General features: G+C 36.9%; 1 protein-coding gene across 5 annotated transcripts in view; it reads left to right on the top strand.

Annotated features, from left to right (window-relative positions):
- VEZT (vezatin, adherens junctions transmembrane protein) overlaps window positions 1–18,928 on the top strand; it is a 65,624-nt gene extending 46,696 nt beyond the window's left edge. For 4 of the 5 annotated variants that reach the window (XM_059402329.1, XM_059402327.1, XM_059402328.1 and 1 more), the window contains 5 exons: window positions 5,210–5,541; window positions 8,386–8,579; window positions 12,405–12,505; window positions 14,069–14,276; window positions 17,740–18,928. In XM_059402329.1, coding sequence (XP_059258312.1) covers window positions 5,210–5,541; window positions 8,386–8,579; window positions 12,405–12,505; window positions 14,069–14,276; window positions 17,740–18,254 — 1,350 coding nt within the window. In that variant the 3' untranslated portion in view covers window positions 18,255–18,928. Of the gene's footprint in view, window positions 1–5,209; window positions 5,542–8,385; window positions 8,580–12,404; window positions 12,506–14,068; window positions 14,277–16,679; window positions 17,699–17,739 lie in introns of those variants that run through there. The other variant, XM_059402331.1, reaches the window with a different exon arrangement.
- The last annotated feature ends 1,034 nt before the right edge of the window (window positions 18,929–19,962 follow it).

Genomic DNA, 19,962 nt, shown 5'->3' with positions numbered 1-19,962 from the left:
TAGCCTTCTTGATGCTGGGGAAGCTGTCTTTAAAAGTTGAGAGCATTGTTAAGATTGAATGAGGAGATATTTATATTTTGATATCAAAAATACTTAAAATTCTTACTATAAGATTTTCTCGCCTTAAGTCAGAGTTTATAGATAAGTGAATTTACATTAAATATGAATGATTTTATGACTACTTGTTTTAACAAACTTGGATAAAGAACTTAAAAGATCTATATCTTCCCTTGGAAAAATATGCATAAAAGAATGTATTTGACCAATCAGAGAAAGACAATTATCATATGATCTCTCTGCTGTAAGGATTTTGAGAGGCAGGGCAGGGGGTTGTGGGGGAAGAGAAGGAAAAAAAATGAAACAAGATGGGATTGGGAGGGAGACAAACCATAAGAGACTCTTAATCTCACAAAACAAACTGAGGGTTGCTGGCGGGTAGGGGTAGAGGTAGTATGGCTGCGTTATGGACATTGGGGAGGGTACGTGCTATGGTGAGTGCTGTGAAATGTGTAAGCCTGGTGATTCACAGACCTGTACCCCTGGGGCAAATAATATATGTTAATAAAAATAAAAAATAAAAAAAGAATATATTTGACTATATAAGAATTAAACTTCTAAAAAAAAAGAAACTTCTAAGTGAAAAGAATTGCAATGGTTTTTAACAAAAGTAGATATAATTCTCTCTACATAGTAAAGAGCACTATGGTGTGTAAAACCTAGACAAGATAGGGCGGGTGCATGGACTGGCTGCACAAAGGAAGGGATAGAAATGGCCAATAAATATGATAAAACTTTCGGTCTCATTAGTAGTAAGTAGACATTTTGCCAAGGATATTAAAAGTTGATAATATTTATTATCTATGAGCAGAGAGACCTCACATACTAGTAATAGTACAAATTCGTTCATTTGAGCAGTTAATACCAGTCTTCAGAAAGGTATGTACTCTTCAGTAATCTTAAGCTTAAAGATTTATCTGAGTAATCAGAATATACTCAAAGTATGTTCATGATATTCCCCAAACAGCAAATATTGGAAACAGAAGTTCAGTAATATAAGATTGATAATGATTTATGGTACATTCTTTGGAATGGATGGTAGAAAAATTGTAAGATGGAAGAAACAAAATAAAGCAAGTTACAAAAACCATGTGTTTGGTGAGATTCTAGTAGTGGTTTTAAATAGTGAGTCTTTAGATTCTTTTTCAGTATTTAGCAAACTCCACTTAGATGTTTCTTAGTTTCTAATCTTCAGAACTTCACCTGATACCATGAAATCGGTGCAAGTGTAGTTGACAGCATAGATACCAAGATCCATTTTTGTTTTGAGACTGCATCAGTCTCTACATCTTTAAAATGTCCAGAGTCACATAAATGTTCTAATTCTTTTGTTTTTTTTTTTAATCTTTACTGTTACTTGAAATTTTTCTTGACTTATTCTTACCCTCATTCTAACCCATATCAATAAGTGGCACCACGCAACTTACTAAGCTAGAAACCTGGATACCAGCCTTCTTATCTGAGCTTTTATCCCTTGTATCCAGTTTGTCTGTAGATTCTTATGTCTGTTTGACCTTGAAAATGTTTAAAACCATCCATTCTATAGCCCTTCCTACCATCTTCATTGTAGCCCTCACAGGCTGCTGTGATAATTTTCTTACTTACTTACTTTAGTTCCCTAAAGTTGTTCAGAATGCCATTTAACAAAGGGGCGCCTGGGTGGCTCAGTCAGTGAAGCATCTGACTTTGGCTCGGATCATCATCTCGGGGTCCCAGGATTAGCCCCGTGTTGGGCTCCGTGCTCAGTGGGGAGTCTTCTTCTGCCTCTCACTCCACCCCGCCAACTCATGCTCACTTTCTCGCAAATAAATAAAATCTTCTTTTTTAAAAAATGCAATTTGACATACAAAAAGCCTTAAAAATCATGTTCTTTGAATCAGTAATTCTACTTCTGTGAAAGATGCTAGTTGTAGCTAAATCCTTTTTGCTCAATGAAGTTGTTTTACAAATTAGACTAACTTTAGTTCTTTGACTTTTGCTTTATCTTAACACATAAGTAATCTATAACCAAACTCAATGATTGTGTTGTGTTATTACCAGGATTGCAGAGGTACCAACCTCTGCAAGAAGCTTTATCTTGATGTCTCTGGAGTTTATAAACCACTGAAAATTTCTGTGATGTTCAAAAATTATGTTTGCCACCTTTTATTATTGCCATTGTACCCAGATAAAGAATTTAAAAATGGATTTTGTAAGTTAAATTTTAAAGGAAATTTTAAGTTAAAAGTAAGTTAAATTTAAAGGAAATTTCTCTCTCTAAAGAGCAACATTAATTAAAGCTTTTTTTAAAAATGTAGTGAAAGGTGGTTTACAAATATATCAGTGCCTTTTGTTTTCCTTTGTGATTTTCATCGTGTCCTATAAAGAAAATATCCTTTGGATTTAGATTTTAGTGTTCACATATCTTCTGTCAGGAAAACTGAGCAAGTGATGTACCTTTGGAAAGAAAAGCTACCTCCTCACTGTGCCCTAAATACTAAAAATATTTAGTATAGAGTCCTTGTCTCTCTTTTTCCTTTTTCACATTTTTAACTAGTTTTTTCATCATTATAAAATAGTGTATTTCCTGCTTTAAAAAATAAATCCACATTTTGTGAAAATGCTTTAAATCAGAATTTCCTGTTTGCCCATAAGCGATGGTTAACCAGAGCCACTTTCCTATCCAAACAGCAAATGGGGGGGGGGGGGGGAATGCATATTTCTTAGTTTTGGTTTAATCAGAGAATATGGCGGTGATTCAATAAGTAGTCTTTTTAAAAGTGGTGGTAAGCTCTGCCAACTAGATTCTTTCAGTTGCTGTGGTCCAAAACTCTGGAATCATCTTAGATAACACTTTTCCTCTCATAAACAATCTATTAAGAGATTCTGTTGGTTCTGTGTTCTTGTATATCCAGAGTCTCACTACTGCTCACCTCTTAACTACTAACCACTGTCATATAAGCTACCATTAACTTCCAGCTGGATTATTTTAGTATCCTTCTGACTGGAGCATGACTGAGATCATAGAACTCTTCTGCTGAGAATCCTTCAGTGGCTCCCCATTTTTCTTAGAGTAAAAGCCAGTTATTTCAGGGACTTCATCGCTTACCATGCTGTCCCTTACTTACTGTACCAGCCCCACTGACCTTGCTGTTCTTCAGATGTGCCAAGTACTATATATTCCCACTACAGGACTTTGTACTTGAACCCCCCCTGCTCCCTGTAATTCTCTTCCCTGATGGTAATCCCATGGCTCAATTCCTTCTAGATGACACTTGGTTAGAAACATTCCTGGCCACCCCATCTTTCCCTCCTTCTGCCTTTCCCTTTTCTAACCCCCAGGTATACACACATAAACATGCATTCACTATTCCCCTTCTCTGCTGTATTTTTTCTCATAACTCATCAGCCGAGAAACTGTCTTTTACTTGTTAGAATCTTTTGCTCCCCCTGCCACCCGAATAGAAGTTCCAGTAAGAAAGGGACTTTTAGGGGCACCTGGGTGGCTCATTTGTTAAACATCTGCCTTTGGCTCAGGTCATGATCCCAGGGTCTTGGGATCGAGCTCCGCATCGGGCTCTCTGCTCAGCAGGGAGCCTGCTTCCTCCTCCTCCTCTCTCTCTCTCTCTCTCTGCCTGCCTCTCTGCCTACTTGTGATCTCTGCCTGTCAAATAAATAAGTAAAATCTTTTTTTAAAAAGGGGGCACCTGGGTGACTCAGTCATTAAGTATCTGCCTTTGGCTCAGGTCATAATCCCAGGGTCCTGGGATCCAGCCCTGCATCAGGGTCCCTGTTTGGCAGGAGCCTGCTTCCCCCCCTCCCACTCCCCCTGCTCGTGATCCTACTCTCACTGTCTCTCTCTCTGTCTCTGTAGAGATAAATAAAATCTTAAAAAAAAAAAGAAAGAAAGAAAGAAAGGGATTTTTTTCACTTTTATATTCTGGTGTATCATCAGCACCTAGAACAGTGCCTGGCACATCTAGGTGCCCAAGAATATGCTGAATGATCAAATGAAGGACTAAAGAAAATCATTGTGGTCCCAAAATTTAATGGTTAAATAAGAAGACTTGTGAGGTCAGCTGCTTATATAAATTCAAGAATTCCTAGACAGTGTGTATTTAGCAGTTTAGAAATTTGACCTTGCTCAATTTTAAAAAATAAGTTAGTAGTAAGAGGGGTTTATATTAAATTATCTTAAATCATTATCTGTATAACTTAAAGTTCATTTTATAAAGCAGTCTGAGTAATGTCCACTTTCATGGTTATGAAAAATTGAAATCAGAATTATCCAAAGTATTCAATTATCTTTTTGTTGTCTGCTAACTCTCATATTAGATTGCTTCCTCATGTATTTGTTTATTTGTGGGATATTGTCCTCATAGTCCCTATGTTGAACAGGACTACATATAGAGAAATCCTTTGTTGATTCTTTGTATCTCAAGAATGGGTTTTGCAGTTTTTCATGCCAACCCTTCAAGTATGAATACTCTAGACTGATTTTTATGTTATCTCTTAGCTATTTCATAGGCTGAAAATGGTATAATTTTGAACCCTAAATTCTGGATGTATCACTGACTCATTTCTTTGGACTTCTGTAGGTCCATTATTCCTGCTTTCTCCTTTTCTACTTTGTGTAAAATGTTCAAGTAATTCATCAAGGAATATTCACTTCTGATAGATGTATCTTGTTATCAACACTTCTTTTCCGGGATAGAATTGTTCTAAAGTATATACTAGTGGGGCGCCTGGGTGGCTCAGTGGGTTAAAGCCTCTGCCTTCAGCTCAGGTCATGATCCCAGGGTCCTGGGATCAAGCCCCACATCGGGCTTTCTGCTCAGTGGGGAGCCTGCTTCCCTTCCTCTCTCTCTGCCTGCCTTTCTGCCTACTTGTGATCTCCGTCTTTCAAATAAGTAGATAAAATCTTTAAAAAAAAATAAAAGTATATACTGGTGTTACATGTTATATTCGTACTAGAAGTTCCAACATGCCATGACTACATAATTTGATCTGACATTCTTGACTAATCTTCAGGATTAGTTCAAGCTCACCTATATTCATATCTTATGATAAAGTAAGAAATTTAACCAGAAGTTAAGATAAACAAATTTGTAGTTTGTTTTGAATTTTGACCAATTTTTTTTTTTGAATTGATGTAGTTCCTTTTCCTTTTTAGGTTTTGTTTCAACTCTGGGTGGCACAGAGTTCAGAGTTCTTCAGACGGTTAGCCCTATTACTTTCTACAGCTAATTCACCTCCTGGGCCCTTACTGACTCCAGCACTTTTGCCTCATCGTATTTTATCTGATGTGACTCAAGGTCTACCTCATGCTCATTCTGCCTGCTTGGAAGAGCTTAAGCGCAGCTATGAGTTTTATCGGTACTTTGAAACTCAGCACCAGTCAGTACCCCAGCGTTTATCGAAAACTCAGCAGAAGTCAAGAGAACTGAATAATGTTCACACAGCAGTACGCAGCTTACAGCTCCATCTGAAAGCGTTACTAAATGAGTAAGTTTTGAAGCCAAATAAGAAGATGTCTCCATGATCAGCCATTGTGGTTGCTGGCTTGTGTCTTAGCTAGAAAGAAGCAGCAAAATTGAGACATACGGCGTGAGGAATGGAGAATGATTTGTAGGTACTATAATTTGGGGGAATCATTTACGGTTTTCACTTTGTCTGATTTCAACAGAAAACCTAGAAACATAGGTCAAAAGCAGGTGTTCATTCTCTTTGAGAGCTGAAATGGAGATGTTTACAAAGATTGAGCTTGTTTTAACTAACTCTTCTTTAAGTAGGGCTCTTAACTGGACCCTGCAATCTGAGCAAAATATCTGCCAGCACTGGAACAGCAAGTTATAAGAGGTATTGTTATATTCAGTAGAAGAATAATATATTATAATTTTTTAAAATAAATTAAAGCAGATTTGGACATTTTCTCAACAGAGGACAAACTTTTTGGCCCAAGTTGAATATTAAAGGTCAGGGTCCATAGACTATATTTGTTAAAGGTTTTTTTTGAGATTTTATTTATTTGAGAGAGAGCATGAGAGGGGAGAAGGTTAGAGGGAGAAGCAGACTCCCGATGGAGCTGGGAGCCAGATGCGGGACTTGATCTCCGAACTCCAGGATCATGACTTGAGCTGAAGGCAGTTGCTAAACCAACTGAGCCACCCAGGCACCCCTATATTTGTTCATTTTTTACTTTGCATGGTGTTATTGGTACTCTGCCTTGATCAAATGTAGCATCCAGTCATTCCAGTGACATTTTTCTGTAACATATACTTACAGGACAGGATCAAATGAATGGGCTGGGTTCCTGTTGTGTTGGTAATCAGAAAAGTCATGGAATTTAATGAATTGATAAGATCTTAGTTGATGGACCTGACCCTGTATACCAGGCAAGAAGTAGAATAGGAAGGTCAGAACTCAGTTTTGTAAGATAAAAACAAACAACAAAAACAGGTGAAAAGCATTTGACGTCTTCTTAAAATCAAAGGGCTAGTTCAGTGAAGTAAGGAAGATATGATGAACAAGAAATTAAGATAGGAAAAACATTTTGAGAAAATAAATTTTTACCCATCTGTCTGCGGTATATAAGGCGGCTATAAAAGCTACGGCATGGGTGGAAATTGAGGAGCTGTGAGGCAGGGATGTTCCAGTGGTCTCTAGCGGTGGTTCTCAGAAAACAGATAAATGAATGCTAGCCTGACTCAGTCCTGTCTCCCACAGGGAATATGGGAGATAAGGCAATCTCTGCTAGAAGGGACAACAAAGGTTGGGTGAATGTCAGAGAAAACATTTCAGTGGGAAGGTTGTATTGGGCAAAGCCAGAGTCTCTAAAGAATTTTTCAGGGTGCCTGAGTGGCTCAGTCATTAAGTGACTGCCTTCAGCTCAGGTCATGATCCCAGGGTCCTGGGATCAAGCCCCACATCAGGCCTGCCTGGTGGGAAGCTTGCTTCTCCCTGTCCCACTTCCCCTGCTTGTTTTCCCTCTCTTACTCTTACTGTCTCTCTCTCTCTCTCTCTCTCTCTCAAATAAATAAATAAATAAAATCTTTTTAAAAATTAATTTTTGGCAATAGAATCAGAACTACACAGGACTTAATAGAATGCATTAGAGTAAGGGAAGATGGCTCAGGGAAGAAAGAGACTACACTGGATGGACATGAAAAAGGGGCTTGGTGCCTTGGCAGAGGGTATGGACTTTGCATGGGAAGGATGTCGCCTGTTTAAAAATGGAATCTTCTGTATATGGTCCTATATGTCATCTTTCAGACAGAGTATACCAGTCACAAGCCATATCTGATTTGCTCTATAGCACCACTGTACACAATTTTAAAAGTGTTATCTAAACATCTGTTTTGTGTTTCACTCCTCCTCCTCACTCGTCCCTTGTTCTTCCCAGTTGTGTACACTAGAGAATAACACTTTGTTCCCGCTGCCTCTAGAGGGCTCACTATCAAAATAATGTATCTGAGGCATGTATGTGCTTTCGCTAATTGCACATCTTTACTGGTTTCAGAGTATAGCAGCATGGACTAAAGTCTGTAGGAAACATTCTGTTGAGAGGATTTGCTATAACCTGATGATAGTCTGCCTTTCTCTCTCTGTTTCTCTCTCCTTTATACAGTCCAAACAAACTGCATGAATGCCTTTTCCCATGTACCGTTTAGAATGACCTTCCTTATCTTTTGTACATGTTCACATTTTGTCCATCCTTCAGTACTTCCTCAAAAGTACCTTTTTCTCAGTTGTTCCCTCTCTGTACCCATAGCTAGTAGCAACTTTTCTCCTCTTCTGAATTCTTGTAACACAGTCTATATCTTTCTGTGGTATTACACTCTTGGGCTTAGATTCAGCCCGGACTTAAAGCTTGCCAGCTGTCTAACGCTAGGCAAGTTTCAACTCCCTGGACCTAATTCCTCATCTGTAAAATGGAAATAAAATGTTGTTATAACTTTATATGTTATGACATTATGCTTACATAGATATGCCTAATTTCCCTGATTCAGTTATGGTTCCTGTTAAGGATGAAATGAGCTTCATTTATCTTTTAAGCTCATAAAAGCCTCATATATTTAAAAGAAATATTGTTGGATAAATAGGTGATGTCCTTTATGAGCTTTTGAAAACATTGTGGTAAAATGCACGTAACATTAAATTTACCATTTAGCCATTTTTTGTCATACAGTTAAATGACATTAGGTACATAGACATTGTTGGCGACCATCACCCTTTCCATCTCCAAAACACTTTTCATCTTATAAGCTGATTTCTTAAATAGGCCTTGTGAATTAGACATTTTCCATTTAATATTTTAGAAATCTGTTTCTGTTTTTCTTTATTACTTAGGGTAATAATTCTTGAAGATGAACTTGAAAAGCTTGTTTGTACTAAAGAAACACAGGAACTAGTATCAGAATCTTATCAAATCCTAGAACAGAAGTTAAAGCTGATTCAGCCCCATGTTCAGGCAAGCAACAATTGCTGGGAAGAGGCCATTTCTCAAGTGGATCGATTGCTCCGAAGAAACACAGATAGAAAAGGTACCAATGAGAGCTTTCCTTTGTACACATTTATCAGACATTCTTACTCTCCTCCAGTAAGATTTTGTTAGGTGGATTTCTTATCTCTATGATGTAAGTGACTTAACAAAACTTTAGTTTACTAAAAGAAAAGTTGAACCTATACATACAAATTGACACTGAATATAAAGTCTGGCTCTTATTTTACGAACAATAAGTGAATATGATTTGGAAGTTCTCTGGATCCTATGCCTCCTTCTTAAAAAACTTAATGAAGGGATAGATTTAAATAGTATTATTCCGTTATTAGAACTTCCAGAAACCCATTTCTAGTTAGTGTAATAATGAGCTTGATAGTTAGGGGCCAGAAATTGACCTTGCTTTTAAGGTAGAATACGTCAAGCCTTCAGAAATAGTATACCAGGGTCTGAGATGTGTTAAATGCCAGTATTTAATGGTGACATTGGAATGCCTTATATCGCTGGGCAAAGGGTAGTCTTCAAATTTTCCACAAAACTGCTTTCATTTGACCCAGATTTTATATTAGTTTTTACTCATTTCACTAATTCATTGTAAATATTTGGCATATTTTTAAATTTTGTGCTATAAACCAATACCATGTTTGTCCCCTGGGCCTTTTTGAAAATTATATTTGTGTGTAGAAATTGTATTGCTGCCTAAGATGATCAGTGCTTTATCATCTTGTTAGTCACTATTTTATTTACAGCTAGTTCTGTAATACTTTAATGTGTTTAAGAAGCTGAATAAGTATGTAGTGAAAGTTAACTTTCTTCAAAGGAAATGTTAACATGCTAATTGCTGATATATCACCAATAGATTTCCTTTACATCTAAAATACATATGGCAAGTAATTTTTTTCTTCAAAGGGTAAATTTGCTAAGGATTTTTGATATATGCAAACATTTATGCATGTTAAACTTTTTGATATGACTTAAGTCTAGAGCTTTTTCTCTTTTTCAGGCTTTTTTGGGCAGGCTTTTTCTTTTCAAGTTTTTATTTAAATTCCAATTAGTTAACATACAGTGTAATATTAGTTTCTTGAGTACATTTTCTTTAAGTGGAAACACTCAGAAGACCACTGGGTGTTTAGAGATGCATTCCATTTATTCCTGCCCTTAGCATACTCAGATGTTGAATTTTAGTCACTTAAGCATGATTGTTAAACTATCTCCAAAACATTGGGCAGGTGATAGGCCATAATATTCTGCATATGTGGCTTTTGCTTGTAAGTGAAAATGATACAAATTAAGATATAAGTCATTTGCAAACTTTCTCACTAAAATGCTCATAGTGGCCATGGCAATGGGACTTTGAATAAAATGTATGATTTTTTTAAGAAGCAGGTGCTCTACTTAGCTGTTGCTCTTTTTAGGTTATTTCAGAACTACAGAAATATCATGAGAATAGTTCAAAGTATCTTTCTTTACCCATATTCCTCAGTCATTGACATTTTACCACATTTGCCTTACCTCTGTGTGTATCTGTCTATAAATTCTTCCAGTGGTATTATTCTGAACCAGTAAGATGCAGACATGAGACCCCTTGCCCCTAAATCTTGTGTTTGCATTTTTGAAAATGGACATTCTCCTACATACCTACAATATACCACCAAAATCAGGCCATGACCACTGACACAACAGTGCTCTCGAATCCACAGTTCCCATTCTAATTTCACTGATTGATCCAACAGTAATCTTATATGCCCAGATCCAGATCACACACGGCATTAAGCTTTTATGTTCTTAATTCTGCTTTAGCCTTTCTTGTTTTAAATATAAGCATGTTATTTAAAAAAATACTCTGAGGTTATATAAGTTTATTCCCACTATATTGGAACATATATGTTCCATATGTCCCACTAGTATCATTTCAGAGATCTACTCAAGAGATACAAAAACGTAATGTTCACTTTAACCTATAAACAAATGTTTATAGTGGCTTTATTCATAATCACTAAAAACTAGAGGCAGTCCAAGTGTCCTTCAGCTGATGAATGGATAAACTCTTCTATCCATCCACATGGAATACTACTCAGCAATAAAAAAGAAATAAACTACTGATCCATCATTACGATGGAGGAATCTCTAATGCATTGTGTTACTCAAAAGAAGCCCGAGTCAAATACTACATAGTCTGTGATTCCGTTTAAATGACATTCTTAAAACAGTGTGATTTCATAGGAACAACAGGCAGCCTATGTTTTCTAGGCGTTGGATATGAAGGGAGGAATAGGTTATAAAGAGGCAGCACAAGTCAATGTTTTGAGGTGTGGGAGCTGTTCTTTATCTTGGTTGTGGTGGTAGTGGTGGTTATATGACTCTGATCTGTCTAATCTTATAAAATTAGATACCAGAAAGAGTGAATTTTCTAAGTGAATAAAATAAAATAGCTTAGTTTTTTCACCCACTAGTTTTGGGATCCACCAGTTTAGTAGTTCTTGTTTGAATTAGATACTGTGATTGTTACCAAATGGTAATTTTCTAATCCACTTTTCCTTTTACACTTACTAGCCAGCCTTCTATTGTGAGGCAAAACAGCCCCCTTTCCACTTATTTATATCAATATGGATATATGGATTCTTATTCTGTAGATCATAATTTGTTAGTATTATTATTTTGTTGCTCAAATTGTCCAGAGTTTAATCAGAGGGAACCCATTCAGGATGGTTTGTGCCACGATCATTCTTCCTTTGATCACTTCTTTATATCTTCATACTTTCCTTGCCCCCACCCCTAACATCAGCCATGTGTCCAAGAAGCCCTCAGTCCTTTAGTGGGAAAGTGGTACTTAGAAACCAAGATGTGACTGCCAAGTATGCTCATAGCCTCTGCGGCATTACTGTTTTTACCAATTCCCAACATACAAGGTTGTGAAATAGATCTGTGTAAATGTACACACATATGTACATTTACACAGATCTATTTCTGTATCTGTCTGTCCATATATGTCACATGCCGTGGGTTCACACCAATACCTCTAATTCAGTCCCAGTCCTACAGAGTTCTTCTGTCCTTCTCCTTACTTGTACCTCTCTTTTCTGATTATGAGAAACTTGGCTCTCGTTATCTTCTATTTTTACTTATTTATTCAATCCCTTGTATGTAAGCAGTTGCCTGACAATATCAGCTGTCCCCTAAGCCACATTGCTGTTGACACAGACCTGCTAAGAGTCCTTCCCAGTCCAGTCAAGTGTGCTTAGTCCACATCAGGCCTTGACAGCCAGGAGTCTCCCCCCCAACCCTGGTCCCAACCAGTTATCTATCGTTACTCTTGAAAGGTAAAAATCTAGATGCTTAAACCCTACTTCTTTTTAAGTAGAGAGAGAATGGTGAAAAGCAGAGAACTAGATAGGAGACTAAGTAACCCTGTGGTTAGAAAACAAACACCAATATTAAGTATTAAAGTTCACACCTGGGTCATCTTTTCAAGCTATTACTTATGAAACTCATTTCCAATTCTAACTTCTGAGAATAGAAATAATATAAGAGAAGTGCAGGATTGAAGTTTATTTTTTGTGGGGATGAATGGTGGCATGTCTTGAGAGTGCTCCTGTGCCACGAACAAAAATTGATTTATAGAATACCTGTTGTATGCCAGATACTATGGTGAGATGAAGAAGGGAGAGAAAAGTTACTCCTCCAAGAGTTTAATTTAACTTAAATTATAAATCTGCTGCGGTTACTGTTAACTTTAACATCCTTAATTTTTTTTATAAATTAGAAGTTATAATCACAAGTTGGACTATGAAATTGGCAAAATACTAGTATTAAGAACATTGTTTAGTTAGATGTTCACTCATTTCCATGTGGCCTGTTGCTTTTTAAGGCAAGCCTGAGATAGTATGTGAAAATCCGCGTTGTACTGTGGTACCTTTGATGCAGCCTACTCTACACATTGCTGACAAAGATCCAATCCCTGAGGAGCAGGTAACAGTGAAAATGGTTTTTCCCCCCTAAAGAAGAGTTTCACATATAAAGGTTGCCTATCTTTCTCTGTAAGTGGCATGGATGATTTTTGACCAAGTTGTTAAATTTATGTTCGTGATGAGCTTTAAAATTACAACACAATGTATTGAACTTATGTCAGATCATTTTTTCTTAGTGCCTTTAACTCAATCCACTGAATCTACCAGCGAATTTATGTTATTTATACCTTACTATTTCTTAGATACGTAGGTGATTAAACACATTAAGAATTAGCGCATTGGTAAAGGTACCTTCTGGGATGCTGGAAATGTTGACTAGCGGTTACCAGTCTGTGCGCATACATAAAAGTCCTGTACACTTTGAGATTTGTGCATTTGGCAGCATGTATAGTATACCTCACTTTAAGGAAACAATTTTTTAATGATTTCATTAGATACTGACAAAGATTTCTTTTGCTTATCTTAAGGAAAACTACTTTTCCTTTGGTCATATTGTCTACTCAGTTCTTAATTGCAAAAGGAGACCAATTCTGTTTACTGTTAATACACAAGGGATTTTGAAGATTTGATTTTACTTTATTTTATTACTAGAGAAAGCACGCAAACACGGGGAGGGACAGAGGAAGAGTATCCCAAGCAGACTCCCCACTAAGTACAGAGTCCATAAGAGCTTAGCCTCACCACCCGGAGACTGAGCTGAAACCAAAAGTCAGATGCTTAACTGACTGAGCCAACCAGGTGCCCCAACGAACAAAAAATTTTTTAAAAAGTACATGACGGACAGAATATTTCTGAGGACCACGTAGGTTTGGACCAGGCTGGTATAAACATCCAGAATCACTCAAAAGAACTTCTCCCTTTCCAGCAACATCACTGCCCAGTCATTAGCTGCAGACATTGTCACTGGATAATAAAAACTCCCTTTAGAACCTCTATCTCTAGAAACTTGACCTGTCACCATGCTTACCAGAATAGATTCCTTAAGATGCCTGCTTCCCTTGTAACAAACTTCTGGGTCAGACATGATCCATGTACATTTGATTAGAGGATCCCAAGTTATTTGCCTGACCTATAACCGCAAGGAGGCTGGGAAGCAAGGATCCTAATCTGTTCCTCAGTGTTAAGAAGAACCGTAAGATGAGGTTCAAACTCCCTGGGAAGTCAGAAAGAACCACAGATATCTACCACAAAAAGACTTAACATACCTGACACATCCCCCAAACTACCAGCCTTTCTAATTTTGATTGGTTTTGCAGAGCTAATAACTAATCTTAATCTTGACTAGATCTATAGAATGATATCAGAGCAGAAAAATAATGATTGAAGTTATTAAACTTTCTTTTCCATAATCCCTTTTAGTATCAACTGTTAAGTTTTTTTAAGACTTCAGTTTATCTATAGTAATAGTAATATATTTGCTCTGTTTGCCCACCTTTGCTTTAGTGACCTGTGCCAAGAGTCTTCATCATTTTTTAATCTTGGAGATGGGTAGGTACAAGTTAATGAATGCTACTAGAAAATTGTCTGCTCGGAGTAAAGTGCTTTTTCTTGTATTCATTTTCAGGAATTAGAAGCTTATGTAGATGATATAGATATGGACAGTGATTTCAGAAAGGATGATTTTTATTACTTGTCTCAAGAAGACAGAGAGAGACAGAAGCGTGAGCATGAAGAATCCAAGAGGGTACTCCAAGAACTAAAATCTGTGCTGGGATTTAAAGCATCAGAGGCCGAAAGGCAGAAATGGAAGCAACTTCTATTTAGTGATCACGGTAAGCTGACATCAGAGTAAAAGGTTATTTTTAATGTAGGGGTTTATTTTAGCTATATAATTCCTATAGCTTTAATTTTAGGGATTTGTCAGCAAGTATAGTACTTTTTCTTGTGAACACAGATCAATATGATCAAAAAAAGAATAGGTATATAGTCAAATTGGGAATTTGAAATCATACTTTTTCATCAGGTATTTGATGTTTTACTAAATTTTATTTGGAATGGGCGGTGCATTGAAAAAATTAGAGTATTTTCAAATTTAGTGAATTTGAGATTCTACACTCTGTTCTCTTCATGTTGATATCATAAATACCTCAATGAAGCCCCAAATTAATAACTCTGTGTTCACCATTGAAAGAAATGAATTAAGACCTAGGCCAGTTAGCTACATCATTAAAGTTCCTTAATTGTTTTGAGCTCTTCAGTAGATGGGAGAAGAGGAGGTGTTTTTGGATACGGTACAGACAATTAGCATTAAACTCCATTAAGTTTCCTGCTCTTCTTATTTTTAGTCAGAGTTCATGGGAAATAGGGGAAGGAATGAGGAGAAGCTTAATACTTAACAGTATCAAACTAGCTAATTCCTAGTTGTGAGTTAACTTCTGTAGATCTCTTAAGTAGAGAGTGGGATTCCCCTTTTATAGAGTACTTATGCGGAGCCTCAAAATCACCTGCCTTCCTTTCACAGACCTGTACCCCTGGGGCTAATAATACATTATATGTTTATTTTTAAAAGATTATTAAAAAAAAATCACCTGCCTTCTTTTCCTGTTCTCTTTTTCACTAGAAGTTTATAGATTACCTGTACATCTAGAAAGTTCCTCAGGTTTTTTCCTTTCTTCTCTTAGTAGTCCTACCATTCACCCTTGTCCAGGTGCACATTTCTTGATTTTATCCTTCCCATTGGCTCCCTTTATAGCCCAGGTCCTTATTAGATTGTGCTTATATATTGTAATAGTCTCTTAACTGACTTCCATTTTCTTTTTTATTATGTAAACTCTGCCCCCAATGTGGGGCTCAAACTCATGACCTCAAGATCAAGAGTCTCATGCTCTGCCGACTGAGCCAGCCTGGCACCCCAGTAGACTTCTGTTTTCAATACCTTTTTCTTCTAAGCTACCCTTAGAAGATGGCATCTAAGCTAGCTTCTGTCCTTGCAGACTCCCTCCAGATTTTTCTGAAACAGTAGTACATTGATAGTGGCTCTCTAGCTTTAAAAGCTAGGGTGGTTCTCCCTTTCCTACCATATTAAATCTCAACTTTTTATTCCTGGTTTCAAGCCTCTCTGTCAAAATAAGTCTATCATTTCCAGTTATATTTTCTACTCTTTCTAATATAGATATCCTCCTCTGGTTATATTTATCTAATTAGACTGTGGTTCCACAAACATTGTTTTTATTCATGAAAAACATTCATGCTGGGGTGCTTGGCTGGCTCAGTCAGTAGAGCATGCGACTCTTCATCTTGGGATCATGAGTTCAAGCCCCACATTGGGGGTGGAGTTTACTTTTAAGGAAAAAAAAAAAAAAACCTTAATAAAAGAAAAACATGCCTGTTGATCTCTTTATATCAAGAATCCTATCTTCTCCCCAAGCTGCCCTTTCTCCCAGTTGCTCATCCCTGAATCGTCCTCTCCCTGATAACTCTCCCACCACCACAGAGCCTCACACCAGGAGGCACACTAGAGGGAACTGGAAGGAAGTCTTGAGCAGCGACATATGTAGCGGGTTAAGAACTTCCCAGGAGCAGCAGTTAAGATATTCCTGCAGCCTGTTTGTTCATATGCTGGGCCTGCGTGAACCAGAGATGATTGTGTTTTAGGCACTCTTGTTTTCTATGCATCCAGTGTTTTTGTCTCTGTAATGAAATTACAATCGGTGGGGGCTTTAGTATCCCCGACAGTGTTCAGTCAGCAATTACTCATTCAACAAGTAGTTCCTGAGGCACTGTTGACTCCTGTGTCCCTAGTGCATAGACGAAGAGACAACAATCCTCGTACTCCCGGAGACTTACGTTCCGGCAGGGTTAACACCTGATCCTGCAGTTGTACAGATTATTTTGCCCTATTTAATTGCTGCATTCTTTAAGAACTAGATTTATGGACTAAAAATGTATGGGAAGACTGCAAATAGCATTGTATATAAACCTGTATCCTTTTTATTGCTTAGTGTTTTCTCCATATAGCTTTAAAATTCTCCTATTGACAATATGGGCAAGGATATAATAATGAAAGAAATGTGTGTCTTTTTTCAGGTATGTGCTTCTGGTAGTTTACATTTGAAAGGGCAATAATGCTGATTTTGTTTGTGGAAATAAGTAAAAAGCTGCTGATACCATAAAATGCTTTTTTCCATGAAAAATTTCAGTACATCTTCCAGAGTTGTTTTCATCTCTGCCTACAGGGGTAAAGTCCGAATGGAATTAGAGAGGGATATTCTACACTGGAACCTGCTGTGGCCATTTTTTTCTGTTGTTGCTGCTTCCCTAGTGGAGTTACTGCAGCTTAGGGATCTGTTTCTTGGAAATGGACACCTTTTACAAATTATTTTTTAAATAAACGCCAGATCTTCAAGAAGCACTTTCTTTTCTTCCGTCATGCTTCCTAATATATTGTATTGTACTAACCCCTCATACTGGGAGGAGAGACTGCCTAGCAAGCAACCCACTGCCTACTAACATCAAGAGGGGCTAAATAAATCTTCATTTTCCTTGAAAGGACAACTTCTGCCGTATGGATATGATATTTATGTATTATGCTTTGTACAATAGTTGATTTTGAATCCAGGTTTTGTTTTCTATTTTTCCTGTGACATTTCAAAATGTGTAGAAGTTATGGCTTTACTTTCATCAGGGTCTTATTAGGTTGGCAAGTAAGTTGAATTATGTGCATATTTTTTTCCATGCTGTTTTAACTTGTAAATATATATGTGCTGACGATCGTGATTATTATCTGGATGACTTTAGGCCTTTTAACTGACACATTATCAGTAAAAATCACTCTGCTTATTCTTTCATAAGATGGTTCTCAAGCCTCAATGTGTATCAGAGTCAAGCATAGGGCTTGTCAATACAGGTGGTCCCACCCACAGTGCCCCTTCAGTAGGTCTGGGTGGGGCCCGAAAGTGTGCATTTCTGTCCAGTAACCTTGTGGTAATGACTGATGCTGCTGGTCTGGGACCACACTTTGAGAACCACTGCTTTAATGTTTTGAATAAGAGAACGTGTGAGGTATTTCTTCATCATTACCCTATCTCATTTCATTTCTTAGGCATTCTATCTCTTATAAAAAGTTCTGGATTTATAAATTCATACAGATTTTACTAGAAAGTTTTATTTAGCTTTTATTTATTGTTCTTTATAAGAAAAAAATTACTGGAGTTTAAATTAAAGTTTAAATCATTGCTGGGTCCTTAGTTATTACTTTTCTTTCTTTTTTTCTTTCTTTTTTTTTTTCCTTTGAAGCTGTGTTGAAATCCTTGTCTCCTGTAGACCCAGTGGAACCCATAAGTAATTCAGAACCATCAGTGGATTCAGATATGGGGACAGTTGGTAAAAATGATACTGAAGAGGAAAATAGTAAACCCTCCACAGCTGACAATGAAATAAGTAGTAGGACTGAGTATTTATCTGAAAACCCTCTAGATGGTAAAAATAAAGACAATTCTGCAAATGAAGTCTTCCTCCAAGGAGCTGAAGAAAGAGTGTGTTACCAATGTGAGAGTGAAGAGGAATGTCAGCAGGCAGATGTAGATAGCCTGTCCACTGCCCTTCCAGCTCCCAGGGACTTATTACAGCCCTCCATTAAGCAGAGGCTGGCCCGGCTCCAGCTGTCACCGGATTTTACCTTCACCGCTGGTCTTGCTGCAGAAGTGGCTGCTAGATCTCTCTCCTTTACCACCATGCAGGAACAGACTTTTGGTGATGAGGAGGAAGAACAAATAATACAAGAAAATAAAAATGAGGTAGAAGAGAAGTAAGAACCAAGATTTACATGAAGGGTTTTAAATTGTTGCTTTTATGCAGGTGTTTTAGCTTCAACACTAGATAGGTGATCCACTGGAAAGGGAAAACGAGTGTTAAGTTTACTATATATAAAGCTGAGATGTGAATTTACAGCAAGAACCCTGGTTTGAACAACTGCTCTGAAAATAGTAGCTAACCTGTAAATGGCAAATTTTTAGGAAAGTCAGAGAAAGGTAAGGGCTCTTTCAAATAAACTGCTGTTCTACTTGCAGTACAACTGATCGATCTTGGGAATTCTTTAGGTACTTTTAATAAGAAACAAATTTATCATTTCTTGCCAGAATTTGCTAAAATGACTGGGATAATTCTGTTGCAAGAACATTAACATTTAGTATGACTCCTTTTTACTGTATTCTCGCAGTTAATAACTGCAGCTATTATGTTAATAACAACTTGTTTGTATTTTATTTTTGTTTATACCAGTCTTAAAGATACAGGTTCTGAATAAAAAAAAAATTGAATTCATACAATTAATGTGTACTGGGGTTTGGAACTCAAAAGTAGTGTCAAAAGTACTGGGATTGTGAAATGTTTCTTACGTTTCCTTGTTCATACCTGTATTTGGTAGTTAATTTTAAGATGTCCTAATAATCATGAAAAGAAAAACATTGTACTGTTTTAAAAATTAGCCTTTCAGTTATTTTTTGTGTTTATCTTCTGTTCGTGTTATAACTAATAGGGAATGATGTCAGAGTGGGATCTCTTTGGTTCAAGGCCCCATTCTCAACTTTGCAGCAAGTTCTTTGTGTAGGTTTGCCTGTAGATCACTGGGTGCCACTAACATAAGCCAGTCACTTGAGCTGCTGAGGCTATACCCTCTCCACTTTATTGAGATTCTGGAAACATTCTGTCTGCTTCCTGGAAAGCATCCTTGTCTCCTTAATACTTCATTAACAAACTACCTCGTAAAAGAGGTTGCTTTCCAAATTGTCCAGTGTTAAATGATTGCATTTTCAAAATGTGACATTTTCAGGAGTATATTGTTTCTTGAAACCTATAGCCCTTATGCACTGACATAGTTTATAGACATTACTTGGGAAGAGTATAGGAGTAGTAATTTTTGCTGCTGTCCTACCAAGGAGATTACACAATGAATATAGATTGTCTTCAGAGTTAAACATTTAGATTCCTGTAAACTTAGCCCTTTGACTTAGTAGAGTTATGTATACTGAGGAGATTTTTATTTAATTTTTTCAGTAATCTTGGGAAATTTATTTTTTAACCTGAGGAAAAACTTGGTTCTGCTTTATATGAATAGTAGAGACCCTCTGAACACTAAGTAATTCTGCCTATTGCCAAAAATTCTAGGACTTATCCATAATTAAGCTCTTAGGATTATCTTAGGGTGGGCCCAGTTTCTCACTTAGCAATGGTTAGCTAAATTTCAAGGAAAAAACAAATCTTGTTTTGAGCCTGACGATTATATTCGTAAATAATATTTTCCTTATAAATTACTTAGTTTGCCAACTCTTCTTCTCCTTGGACTTAGAGGAGGCAATTATGGAAAAACTTGGTAATCTTTTTCTTAATCTGTGAACTTAACACAGAAAGAACTAGAGTTTAATAACTTTTAATTCTTTTACTGTATTATTTTTATTATAGCAGTTTGGGAAAATATCTTCATAATATTTTATCAGTTTTATTCAGTGCTGGGGTGATACT

The sequence above is a fragment of the Mustela nigripes genome, chromosome 6, assembly GCF_022355385.1.
Source record: "Mustela nigripes isolate SB6536 chromosome 6, MUSNIG.SB6536, whole genome shotgun sequence".
Lineage (NCBI taxonomy): Eukaryota > Metazoa > Chordata > Mammalia > Carnivora > Mustelidae > Mustela > Mustela nigripes.
This window is presented reverse-complemented; position numbering and strand designations above follow the sequence as displayed.